This window comes from Musca autumnalis, unplaced genomic scaffold, assembly GCF_047663935.1.
Source record: "Musca autumnalis isolate F117 unplaced genomic scaffold, ASM4766393v1 scaffold_2, whole genome shotgun sequence".
In the NCBI taxonomy this organism is placed as follows: Eukaryota; Metazoa; Arthropoda; class Insecta; order Diptera; family Muscidae; genus Musca; species Musca autumnalis.
Window position 1 is genome coordinate 199129839 of NW_027411755.1, and position 12340 is coordinate 199142178.

The window sequence follows — 12340 nt, forward strand, 5'->3', positions numbered from 1 at the left end:
GGCGGACCCGTTATCAAAACATTTCCATCTTCGGAAATTTTATATGCAGGCTACGGGCAGGGACTAACTGGTCTAAGTCGAAGATATACCAATGCTCCAGTTTCCACTGTAGAACCATCGCTGGAGTTGGCATCATTTACACCCGATGATCGCACATCGCTATCAATATCGGATTCGGAGCTATCACTGGAATAATCATCTTCGGCAATTTCTGCAAAGAGTCGTTCACGTGTTTGTGGGCGTGGACGAAATCTTCTATCAATAGATGGATCTCGTGCCATTAGAAAGGAACGAACTTCCCGTTGGGGATTTAAATTTGTGTTTGCCATTTTCTTTTAGTTTTGCAAAATTTGTGTGCGAAAGCGTCACAACAGCGATCGAGATTGTGTGAAAAATCAAGTTCGGCGCCAACAAACATTAAATTCAAAGCCGACCGATTTTTCAACAACACGACGGTAATTGATATGTGTATGCAGGCCTAGAAGTCTCGAGAGACAATTTTGTTTGCTTTTTTGCGCTCAGTGTATTGTAATGTGAGAAGAGCGCGTCACTTGGCCGTATGTGAGAGAACTGCAGTTCTTTTGTTATAGATTTTATAAATTATTTATTTTACTTACATGTAATATTTTATCGTCCTCGAAACTTTTGCAAGAAAGTGAAAATGATTCCAAAATATATACTTTGCAATTTTTTGTAGTACAAACACTTAGTCTATGGTCAGACTAGCAAGGTTTCATGAAACCAATTTCGTTAAAGTTTCTTTTCAAATTTCGTTAATGTCCACACACGTTAACGTGAAATTTAAGATCTTTGCGTGTCCTCTTTATTTTACCATTCGCGTTTGTTGTGTTTCTCATACCAATAAAAACAAAAAAAGACATAAATAAACCAAAAATCAACACAAAATAATTAACATTAATAATTAAATTAATATTAATAGTTAAATTTTCACTATTTCATTTATTAAATGTTTTTATTAAATATATTTATGTTTGTTTTGTTGTTAACGTTTGCTTGAGAAAATAAAAATGAAAGAAAGTTGAAGAAAAAATCTTGCAAAGAAGAACAAGAAGAGACAACACAACAAACACAGAAAACCATGTACATGGGTTTCACTACTTCATACCCCTCGCCTATAAACTTGACGTCGCCATGTTGAAATCGTGCTAGTCTGACCATCGACTTATAAACGCTTCAGAAACCCACCCTCACCGCTTTGTTGAATGAGGCCGTTAAGGAGGTTTTCTATCTAAAGCAGACCCCTTTAGGAAGTCGTCTATATACATAATTTCTTCTACACATATAATAAGACGCATTTTGGAAATTTGATAAAACTAATCTTTGTTTCTCCCCTATATTTGCAGATAATTTTCAAAAAATATCTTTCCCAACGACAATGGATCTCATTAGTGTTGCTCACGGTGGGTTGTATGTTGAAGCAAATCAATTTTGGTGGTATCTCTAGCGATAGCGGCACACCCAATCAAGCTATAAAATTTTCAGATGCAACAGAGGCGGCGGCTACAGCAAATGATGCTCAACACCACAACTATAACACAACTATAACAATAAAAATATGAACGGTTTTGATTTTAGTCTAAGCGCCTTACTAATATTGGCCCAAACAATATTCTCTTGTCTGGCTGGTGTCTACAATGAATATTTGCTTAAAAATAAGGGTTCCGAAGTGAATATCTTTGTGCAGAATGTTTTCATGTATTTAGATTCGATTGTTTGTAATGTTGTGATACTTTTGCTTCAAGGCGAGCTGTTCTCAGCCTTTACCTCAGAGAGTCTACAAGCAATATTTCGTTTTAAGGTCATTATAATAATTATAAATAATGCCGCTATTGGTATTGTGACAAGTTTCTTTTTGAAATACATGAATTCAATATTGAAAACATTTGCCAGCGCCTTAGAATTGATGTTTACCGCTGTATTGTGTTATTTCCTCTTTGCCATTCCCATTTATATAAATACTGCATTGGCCATTGCGGTCGTCTCGTTTGCCATATATTTGTATTCACAAAGTCCCATTGTGAATTTGGGTAGAGTACGTCCGCTGACTAGTGTTAGTGATATTCAATCATCACATGATAAACGTAAACTTTTGGATGAAGATGGTGATACTGATTTAGAAATGGATATGGTGTAGTGAATAATAGGAGAGATGTGTATTTGATAAATTTAATTTTTAAGTACATATTGTTTGTGTTGTATTTCTTAGGATCTTCCCTACCTACTTCTTGTGTAATGTAAATGTTTTGTTTGGCATTTTTGTTTGTTTTATTTCACAAATTCAGTTTGTTGTAATTTATAATAATCATTAGAATTAAAATACCATTTAAGTTATTTTGTATTGCCTGCAATAAGCAAGTTGTACTTGTTATAATGATCTGCAAGTATAAATAATGATAATTCTGTTTGTCAGAAGATTGGGATCATAGTTTTCTAAACCTCCCCCATATTGTAAGTTAGACTTGGTCAAAATACAGACCTAATACCGTCTTTCTTGCATTGCAAACGCTCTCTGTTTTCACTTTTTAAGCACAACATTAATAATATTTGGAAATTTATGGTATTTAAAACTATTTACTTTAATTCGAAGTCCCTTTGCCTTATTAAATCAAATTTAAAACAATGTATATTTATGATACATCCAAATTTGGAAATCGTCAATATTAACTACAAATTGACATTACCGGCAATGAAAAATTTAATTTTTAATGTTTCCCGCCTTTAAGAAGATTCTCAAGGAGCTGCTAGAATGGTTTCGACTGTGCGAGGCTAGATTTAGTGTATAATTTAATTATTTGTATATTTTAAATAATTTGTCTCTTATGAATTGTTTTAAAAAACCAAGACTTATTTCTCCTCTAATGTAATAACAATATTATTAGTAAAACAACTGAGATAGAAACTCTATACTGGCAATGGAATGAGATTCAGTGCTAGCCTTATTTAACCAAAGTATAATGATATTTGTATAATTGAGTTTTTATAATGAATAAAAAAAACAACATTTTAAATTTATGGGCCGATTCCGTACAGCGAGGCGAGTCATGTCGCGTCGTCTATCGTCTCTGTGACAAAATTTAAAAAATGCACTACGTACAGCGATAGAAAATAATCGTCGATAACAAGTTATTTTTATTTTATTTTTATTCGTTAGTAAAAATGTACGGCGACAGCTAATTTGTTGTCGCCGGAAAATGAACATTTCGGCGACAAAATTTGACGACGTCAGGCGATATTGCCATACGGAATCGAAAAATTGCATTCGGCAACGCGACACGACTCGCCTCGCTGTACGGAATCGGCCCATTATATTTACCCCCAGTTTATGTATTTCGAAACGAAAATGTGTGCGCATGAAAGACACCCAAACTTTAGTTTTTGAAATATTATTTCATTTGCTTTTGCTTCAAAACAAAAAACAAATTTGAAATACACACTCAAATTTGGTAGTTTTTCTTTCGCATTCGTTTTCTTATCGACATACATAAACAGGCCCTTAATTTTGTGAATACTTTAATAGGTACAAAAGACGATTTTAGATAACAGAACTTGTAGAACCTTGTTACCGGTTGAGAACATATTGTTCTCACTAATCTAAGCGTCAAGTTAAAGCCCAAAATTAGCCCGCTTTTGGAAGATTATATGCGTCTGGTCTTGGGGGACTTAGGGGTCGATTAAGATGAAATGTTGTATTATTGATGTCAACCCAACTGGGTTGTCGATAAACGTGTTATCGATCAGTGTTTTTTTAAACTTGTGAACTCTATATTAATCCAAAAGGCACAATTCGCAAAAAAAAACTATTTTTAAATGATATGTTCAGTGGAATTATATTTTGATGATGAAGAAAATGTACAGGACATGACATCTATTAGAAGAAATTTGAGGGAAAGTCGAATCCATTGGAATTGACATCTGCTATCGATAATCGACCCATTAAATGCTCTTCATGAGTATTCGGAATCGACAAGAATGGTATATTGCTGGGTGAGCCGATTGATAGCTTTCCGTTTTGCACGTTCAGTGAGGATGTCCCTACCACAATTAGCGGAGAGTGTCACAGTTCGCCAGACGTAACCATCGTGTCACCTGGTCTGACAAATGACTTTACCTGGCAACCCGTCATTTTTCTTGGATCATCTCCCCATAATTGTCTCCATCAGCAGACCGCCCGATTTCATCACCTCTGAATGCCGCACTTTTATCATTCATGGAAAATCTAGTTTCCGAGAGTTCACAAATCAACACCGCAGAGATCTGCCCACCCCTTCTGATATTCGGGTAACAGAAAGGACGTTCCGAGATATCATCACTGCCGCAGCGACTAGCCATTTACCTGCTGGTTGAATACCCACAGTGAGACCAAACTACCCAGCGGAGGTGGCGGGATTAGCAAATGAGCGTGATGAGCTTCGTCGTACCAGTAACCCGAGTCATAAGCGGAACAAGTAGTTAAATAATCTGAAGAGTTACAACATTGAAGTCGGAATAAGTGAATTGTGGGCAACAATTAAGTTACGCTCGAAGCCTGGAAAGTAGGAAGAAAGGACCTCAGTCTCGTTTGGCGGCGATACACTGACTGATCCGAAGAGATGCGCAAGTTATTTCAATCGACAGTTTGTCGAGCACCTCAACGCGGGAGTGACAGGGCGAAGAGAAGAGTACTACGTCGCATTAGATCTCTTCCTGCCGAGGATGAACGACCACAATTTACAATGGATGATGTTGTAAATGTCATCAGGAACGGTAAATCATCCAAAGCGTTGGGCCCTGATAGAATCTGAATGGTAATGCTGAAACAGCTGGAATGAACCGGGAGTCGAATATCCAACTAAAGTTCTCAACCTGTCGCCAGATCGTTCCCGAAGTCGAAAAAATGGTCCCGCTACTGAAGCCAGGCAAGGATGCAGGATGAAGAGATTGTTATCCAGTTGCCGATCATCAGCATGGGTTCTGTAAGCAGCACAGCACGACAACAGCGCTGCACGCCATCTCCACCCATATTGGTCGAGGACTAAACCAGAGCAAGCCATGTGATAGAACAGTGATGGTAGCGCTTGACTTATCTAAAACCTTTGATACTGTCAAGCACTCCACACTGTTTGAGGACAGCGAGCAGACAACCCTCCTCCGACCAAGTTTGAAACGTTGGATAATCAATTATATGCGTGGTCGCCGCCAATCGTACGTGAAATTTCGGAACAAGAATTGAAAAAAAATCTGGCAACGCTATGCCTGAATAGTAGTGTGAGAGTCGACAGCTAATTATTTCAATAAAATTATGTACTTAAAGATGTTCTTTTAAATCAGATATGTTATAAACAGTCATTTTGGTTCTCAAGACTTTTGGAAATGATGGAGTTCACTGTGAATGTAATGTAATATCATAATAATTGAAATCATAATACCGCGCTAACTTGTTCAACGATAAACGTGTTGCTGCAATTAAAAAAGAACATTCAAATATAAAGTATAGTACACATTGACAAGCAAAACTGACAGTCATCGAGGTCTATTTCGTGAATATCAAAGTCTAATTGAAAAATTTATTTTATAATCTCTAAATAATATCGTAAATATTGTATTTCAAACGTTTTTTGCTAAATAAAAGTTGTTATTTCCCGGAAAATTGTCCTTAAAGTACGTTGACTGTCAGTTTTGACTGTTAGTGTGTACTCCCCTTAACTGTTGTTGGTCATTCGCTTTTGGATGCTTTCGTGTTTACTCTACTGTTTTTGTGTAAACACTGGAAATGCCTGCTGCTTCAAAGATTTTATGTGGCTCCTGTAAAGGTGCACTTGGCAAAAGTGGGAGCATTGAGTGCAGAATATGCTCCAGTTGGTACCATGGATCCTGTGTTAATATTTCGGACAAAGAGCTTGCTGCATTAAAATCGATTAAAAAATCTGTTTATATTTGTGTTGAGTGTGATCGTGGCCTGGATACCCAGCAAACCAAAATCGGAAAAAAAAATCAGAGTTCGGACCGAATTCGGTCCGAAAGTCGGATGAAACGTCCGAGTTCGGATCCGAATTCGGTCCGACTTCTGACCGAAAGTCATATGGCGTGGTTGACGTGTTCTCTGACCGAAATTCGGATGAAAATCGGATGTTTTAGCCGAATTTCGGACCGAATTAGGTCCGAACTCTGATGAACTATCGTATAAATTTCTGATTTATTTACCGACTTTCGGACAGATATCGGTCCGAATACGGAAGTAAAATCTTATGAAATTCGAAAGCGTTTGACTACTTTCGAACCGAATTTGGTCCGAAGTCAGATGAACTATCGTATGAACTTCTGATTTATTTACCAGCATTCGACCAGAATTTGTTTTTATTATTAAAATATGTTGAAAATACACGGTTAGTTCATGAAATATCCAAATCCTATAAAAGTTTATTTACTATAAACATATTAAAGGTTTTAATATCATATTATGCTGTGTTAAATGCGCGACTTGGTAAAAAAACAAACTGTGTAGAACAACAAATCCGTCAACACGATCCGTGAAATATGTAAAACAATTGTTATTAATATATGAAAAAATACATGTCTTCACATGCAAAAAATTTTGATACACATAAAAGTGTAAAGAAACTTAACTTTGGTCATATACAAATATAAAACATATGACTTTCCGCGGAATAGTGTTGAAGTTTGACGAAGAAAATCTTTACTTTCATTAACTTCATAAAAATAAAGAAATATGCATGCAACCGATCACTATGAATAACATTTAATCACTATCATGCATCAACACGCATAACAAAAATAAACCAAATTTGTTCTCCGATACAGAAATTAAAACCCGAGCACTCAATTTTTCGTTCGTACTGCATCAACGTCGGCACATCAACAATTTCACATTTACAATGTGCGAGCGAAACATGTACAATTCTTTTCTCTCTGCTTATTTACACTTAATTTTGCCAAAGCAGCACAAGAGAAAATAGAAAAATTCCCTGCAGAGAGGGGGAGATAGGACGGGAACAAGTTCGTCAGACTAGTCGGACAGAGTTCGGACCGAAGTCGGTTAGACGCGTCGGAAAAAACGTCCGACTTTGAGCAGACGCGTCGGACGTCCGACATTGTGTTTGCTGGGTAGTGGTACTGGGAATAGCGGCATTTCTAATGATATTCGATCTATTAATAAGAAATTTGACGACTTCATAACATGCAATCAGAATGAACAAGTCTCAATCAAAAAAGCATTGGATGAAATAAAAACTGAGATGGCTTCATGTCTCAATGCTATGAAGAGTGATATAATGGAATGCAATAAAAGAATTGATGGAATTGCTTCTTATTCTTCAGATATTTTAGACCTACAGATTGAGAACAATATCCTCCATCGCAGGCTAAATAGGAATGACATCATGATAAACGGATTACCGGAAAACATTACCGACCTCGTGAGTGTGGTTGTTTGTTTGGCTGAGTTCTATAATGTTCCAATTTCCACTCATGACATCAACCACGTCTGTTATGTGCACAACCAAAAGATGTTATTAATAAAATTCAACACCGTGCAGACACGAGATGCAATAATGAAAGCCTATTTTAAGGAACGTCAACTTAAAGTCTCTGATGTTATTAAAAGTACTGGCTCTGACATTGAAAAGCGTGTATATTTGAACGATCATTTTCCTCCTGCTGCTTCAAAATTAAACTTGGTGTGCAGAAAGCTACGGGACAAAAATTGGTTGCAAGGTTTAAGATTCTGAATTTTGATAAACCCAAAGCGGTACTTATTCTCTCTAATGGAAAAAAGGTGACTCGGGACTTCGATGAGTGCTCAGCGCTTCTAAACAATGTTGCTGCGGTTTAATAATTTTAAATAAATTTAATAATAATTAATATGTCTGTCCGATTAAAGAAAGAAATATTAAAGAATATTGCCTTTCATGTTTATTGACTGTTATACACCCATTCAAAAGTACATCTTTCGTATGTCTGTCTGATCGATTGTTGAGTTTTGACTGGTTCATTATGCTCAATATATGAATATACATATCTCCGAATTCGTTATGGTGTTGTAGATATTAGTCGGTGGTATCGACTTTTGGAAATTTGCCATTTTTAATATAACTTTGAGTGGTTATTTACTCCTACTTAAATTTTTGATTTATATTGTATTATTGATTTATACTGAAAGGTTAGCTGTTGTTATTGAAGTGTTAATGAGTTATAAAATTGATTTAGTGATTATTAATTGGTTCTCCACTATATTTACTTTATTTGGGTATGATGTCTTTTAATTTTGACATTGCTCCAATAAATGGATAGTTTAGAGTAGGGCATTAAAATTGCCAGTGTATTAGGCCATCGAGAAACTCGGTTAAATTTAATGAACTTAAATCAATTTTATCAGGTTCGCAACTGGATGCATTTGGCATTTCTGAGACTTGGCTTAAGCCTATAGTTTCTAATCGTGAAGTTGACGTTCCGGGTTACAAGATTTACAGAAATGAACGCAGGTCCATGAGAGGTGGAGGTGTGGCGATTTATATGTCAACTAAGTTCAAGCATAGAGTTGTTTTTAAGTCTTCAATTGTAGGAAAGTGTGAGTCGATATGTTTGGAACTGTACTCTGGCAATGCAACCATATTGTTTGGGGTAGTTTATCTGCCTCCTGTAGGAGATATTTTAAAGTTTGAGGAACAACATCACGACTTATTTCTGAAATACTCTAATATAATCGTTGCTGGGGATTTTAATTGTGACCTCTTCAATTCTGCACGTTCAGTAATTGTGAGAACAATGAGCTCAAGATTGAACTTGTCTGTCTTACACAATATAAAGCCGACCCATTTTGATGTTGTGCATCAAAGCACAAGCCTGATTGATTTTTGGTTGCTTAGTGATTGTAGCATGAATTATTACTCTGGACAACTATTTGTTCCCTCAATTTCACATCATGCGCTCATTTTCGCGTGTTTCGATGTTAGTATGAATGCAATGGAAGAAATTGTTGAATATCATGATTTTAATAGTATAAATTGGGATGGTATTTTTCAATGCTTATCGAATTTTGATCAGACACGTTACTATGCTACTGTTAATAGTGATAGCAAGTGGGAAATTCTTTCCAACTTATTTAAAGAGCTTTACTGTAATGTCCCTGTTGTGCAGAAACGCATTTCATCAAAAGTGGATGACTGGATTAACACAAGGAACATTATATCTGCTAAATCTTTACGTGATTGCTCTTACAGGGCCTATTTAGAAAACCCTTGTTCTTCGAGGTGGAGGGTATATTGCAAGTATCGTAACAGAGCGAAAAAAGTTATGCGCAATGAACGATCTAAATATTACTCAATGTATTTTCGTAGCTTGGACACCAAGTGTCTATGGCGTGTACTTAGAAGGTATGGTTGTTCTGATGACAATGATGTTGAGAATAATTGTGATGCTGAGAATGTAAATGAGTATTTTGCCACATGTGTGACATCCGATGATACTGATAGGATTGACTTTGAACCATTCCGGGATACTGAAACTTTGTTTTCTTTTGCATGTGTTACCATGGATGATGTTATGAATGCTATTGGAAAAATTAGGTCGAAGTCTGTAAAATATCTATTGAATTTATTAAAATAATTTTTCCTCATATTTCATATATGCTGCTGAATTTGATTAACACTATATTGATGACTTCAGTTTTTCCAAAAAATTGGAAAACAGCCCGAATAGTGCCAATTCCAAAGTCAACTTTGGACCACAAGGGTCGATCTTAGGTCCCTTACCTTTTATTCTTTACCTAAATGACTTCTCTGAATGTATTGATCTTAATATTTGTTCATTGTTTGTATTTGCTGATGATGTGCTGTTGCTATTTAAGGCTCAAACTAATAGTATCGGTTACTTGGAGAGTACAATGAACTGTTGTTTAGATGACATAATAAGATGGACTCGATCTAACTCGTTACAAATTAACCCGCTGAAAACGAAAATTATGATGTTTGGTTCTCACGTTCAAGATATTGACATTTCTATTGAGGGTTCAAGAGTTGATGTTGTGGATAAACATAGGTGTTTGGGAGTTATTTTGGACAATAGGTTAGATTTTGGATTCCATATTGGCGGCATACACAGAAGAATCTATTTGATTTTGCGTAAATTGTACTCCACTAGTATTTATTTGACTCAATGGGTTAGGACGAAACTTGCCCATGCACTGATGATGCCGCATATATTATATGCTTTAGAAGTTATATCTGGAACATCAGTAGGTAATTTTACTAAACTACAGCATATTATGAATACGATTGCTAGGTTTGTTTATAATCGTGAACATATATCCCAGTTTGTTCTTGACTTTTTAGGCTCTTCGTGGAGTGATTATGTTAATATAAGAAATATCTTATATTTTAACAAGTTTATTAAAACGGGTGCACCTAGATCGTTGTGTACATCATTTACATTCTTTTCAAGTAGAAACCCACAGATCACCATCCCTGTTACGAATGTAACTGATAGGTTTAAGTTAGTTTAGTTTAATTTCCGTTAATTTAAAAATTTGAATTGTAACGTAAAGTTTTTATTACGCAGTTACTTTATTTAAGCAACAACAATTATCATGTAGATTTATCTTCATTATTCTAGAAGTTCTTTACCTTTCATTAATGTGCTTTTGTTTTGTTTTGAAACAATCATGTAATTATTGTTTAGTTTGTTACTTCTTTATTGCACTTGTTTGTTGTTGTAGTTACGTCATTACTGTGCTTGTCGTCCAATTGTATTCCCCCATGTATGTATGTGAGTATGGTTGTTCGCTTATGGGTACTTTACACGATATGTTTTTTACATATGAGTTGTCAATTTTCATATACATTTAGTACGGGAGAAGTGACAACTCATATGTAAAAAACATATCGTGTAAAGTACCCATTAGTGCGAATATGCGTCTGTGTGTTCGCTGCACAGATTCGAGATGTTGCCATATGTGTTCTGGAGGACTCTAGAACAGGGAGACTTTGGAGTATAATTACCGGGGAAATGGCAATGACGGAGGAGTTGTGTTTTAAGCGTTGAACTGAACAGATCGGTTAAATAAGAGCTGCGTGCTAACTAGAGACTTGCTGTGTGCTTTGTAATTAAAGTCGGTTCTGAATAAGTGTAATAAAGTAAATAAAGCATTGTAGAAACGTAATCTAAAACGAACCCTGTTTTATTTGGTACAAATCGTATCGGGGAATAAAACAACAGGTGTGTACGATAACCCAATAATTTGTACAAATTCGTACAAATTTTTACTGAATGCTGTTCGATAACAAAATTATCCAGCAAAAGAGAGCGAGATTGGAGAGATTTTTGGATAGTTTTGTGACTGAGAACTTGCAAATTTTTGCTGGGAAAATTTGTCCCGCAAAAATTTGCAAGTCTGATCAGCTGACTTTTAATCACATGTTCAATGTAAACAAATCGAAATGTTAACTTTTTGGACTAAGAAAATTTCACAATTGCACATTTTTTTAGATTCTAAAGCGTTGTGGATAGGATTAAAGCATTAAATAAGTAAAGTTCAATTTTAAAATTTATGTTTTTGTTCCGTTTGGCTTAAAATATCAAAAGAAACAAAAACAAATTTCATACATTTTCGGAAACAGCTGACTTTCTTGCAAGTTTTTGCAAAATGCTGTTCGATAACTTTCTGCAATTTTTCTTGCTTGAGAGAGTAAAATTTACTGAGAGAGGTTGCTGGAACTGACTGAGTAATTATTGCTGGGAAAGTTATCGTACACACCTAACGTCTACACGGAAATTAGTTAAATCTAATTCCGTAACAATATGTAGTGCGCGTGGCAAGATGTTGGAACTACCTCCCTTTAGTTTCGGTTTATTTTCACATTCGAATAATGCATTTCGGTAAAAACTTCATGATCATTTGTATCATTTGTCGGAGAGGATTAGTCTAACCATTGCTCTTTTTCCTTATCAGTAACGCTATGCAGTTATTTAAGTTACATACAGTTAGTCAACTATATTATTGCAAAACCGAAATTATTACAAAATTTTAAATAAAACATCATGTTATTGGTATAAATAAATATCATTATTAACATTTTTGTTAACAATACAATTCTTACACATGTTTATTAATATAATAAAATAAAAAGTAACTAAATTTCACTAAACATTTTCTTAAACATAACAAAAATGAGTACAACTCATTATTTGCACTGTCAACTAAAGAATTGCAAAATTCACAACTTTGCATTTTATTAGTCCCCCAGGTTAGTGGGCGACCTATTCCCGACTTTTTTCTTCAGGTGTACCCATGAATTGTCGATGTTGGGTTAATATTTAGGCTTTGGAC

General features: G+C 35.4%; 3 protein-coding genes across 3 annotated transcripts in view; 1 reads left to right on the forward strand and 2 right to left on the reverse strand.

The window, feature by feature from the left end:
- The window catches only part of LOC141395107 (uncharacterized), a 34991-nt gene that overhangs the window by 10598 nt on the left and 12053 nt on the right, over positions 1-12340 (reverse strand). The gene's annotated exons all lie outside the window — the stretch shown is intronic.
- On the reverse strand, positions 51-329 carry LOC141393281 (kinesin-like protein subito). Its single transcript, XM_073966270.1, has one exon. The coding sequence runs from the start codon at positions 327-329 to the stop codon at positions 51-53; it is 279 nt and encodes a 92-aa protein (XP_073822371.1).
- On the forward strand, positions 526-3029 carry LOC141395106 (UDP-galactose transporter senju-like). The gene is made up of 2 exons (XM_073970539.1): positions 526-557; positions 1365-3029. The coding sequence occupies exon 2, from the start codon at positions 1577-1579 to the stop codon at positions 2153-2155; it is 579 nt and encodes a 192-aa protein (XP_073826640.1). The 5' UTR covers positions 526-557; positions 1365-1576; the 3' UTR covers positions 2156-3029.

Bases quoted from the DNA above. Each gene is read 5' to 3' on its own strand.
- LOC141393281 (XM_073966270.1), bottom strand. From the start codon at position 329: ATGGCAAACACAAATTTAAATCCCCAACGGGAAGTTCGTTCCTTTCTA.
- LOC141395106 (XM_073970539.1), top strand. From the start codon at position 1,577: ATGAACGGTTTTGATTTTAGTCTAAGCGCCTTACTAATATTGGCCCAA.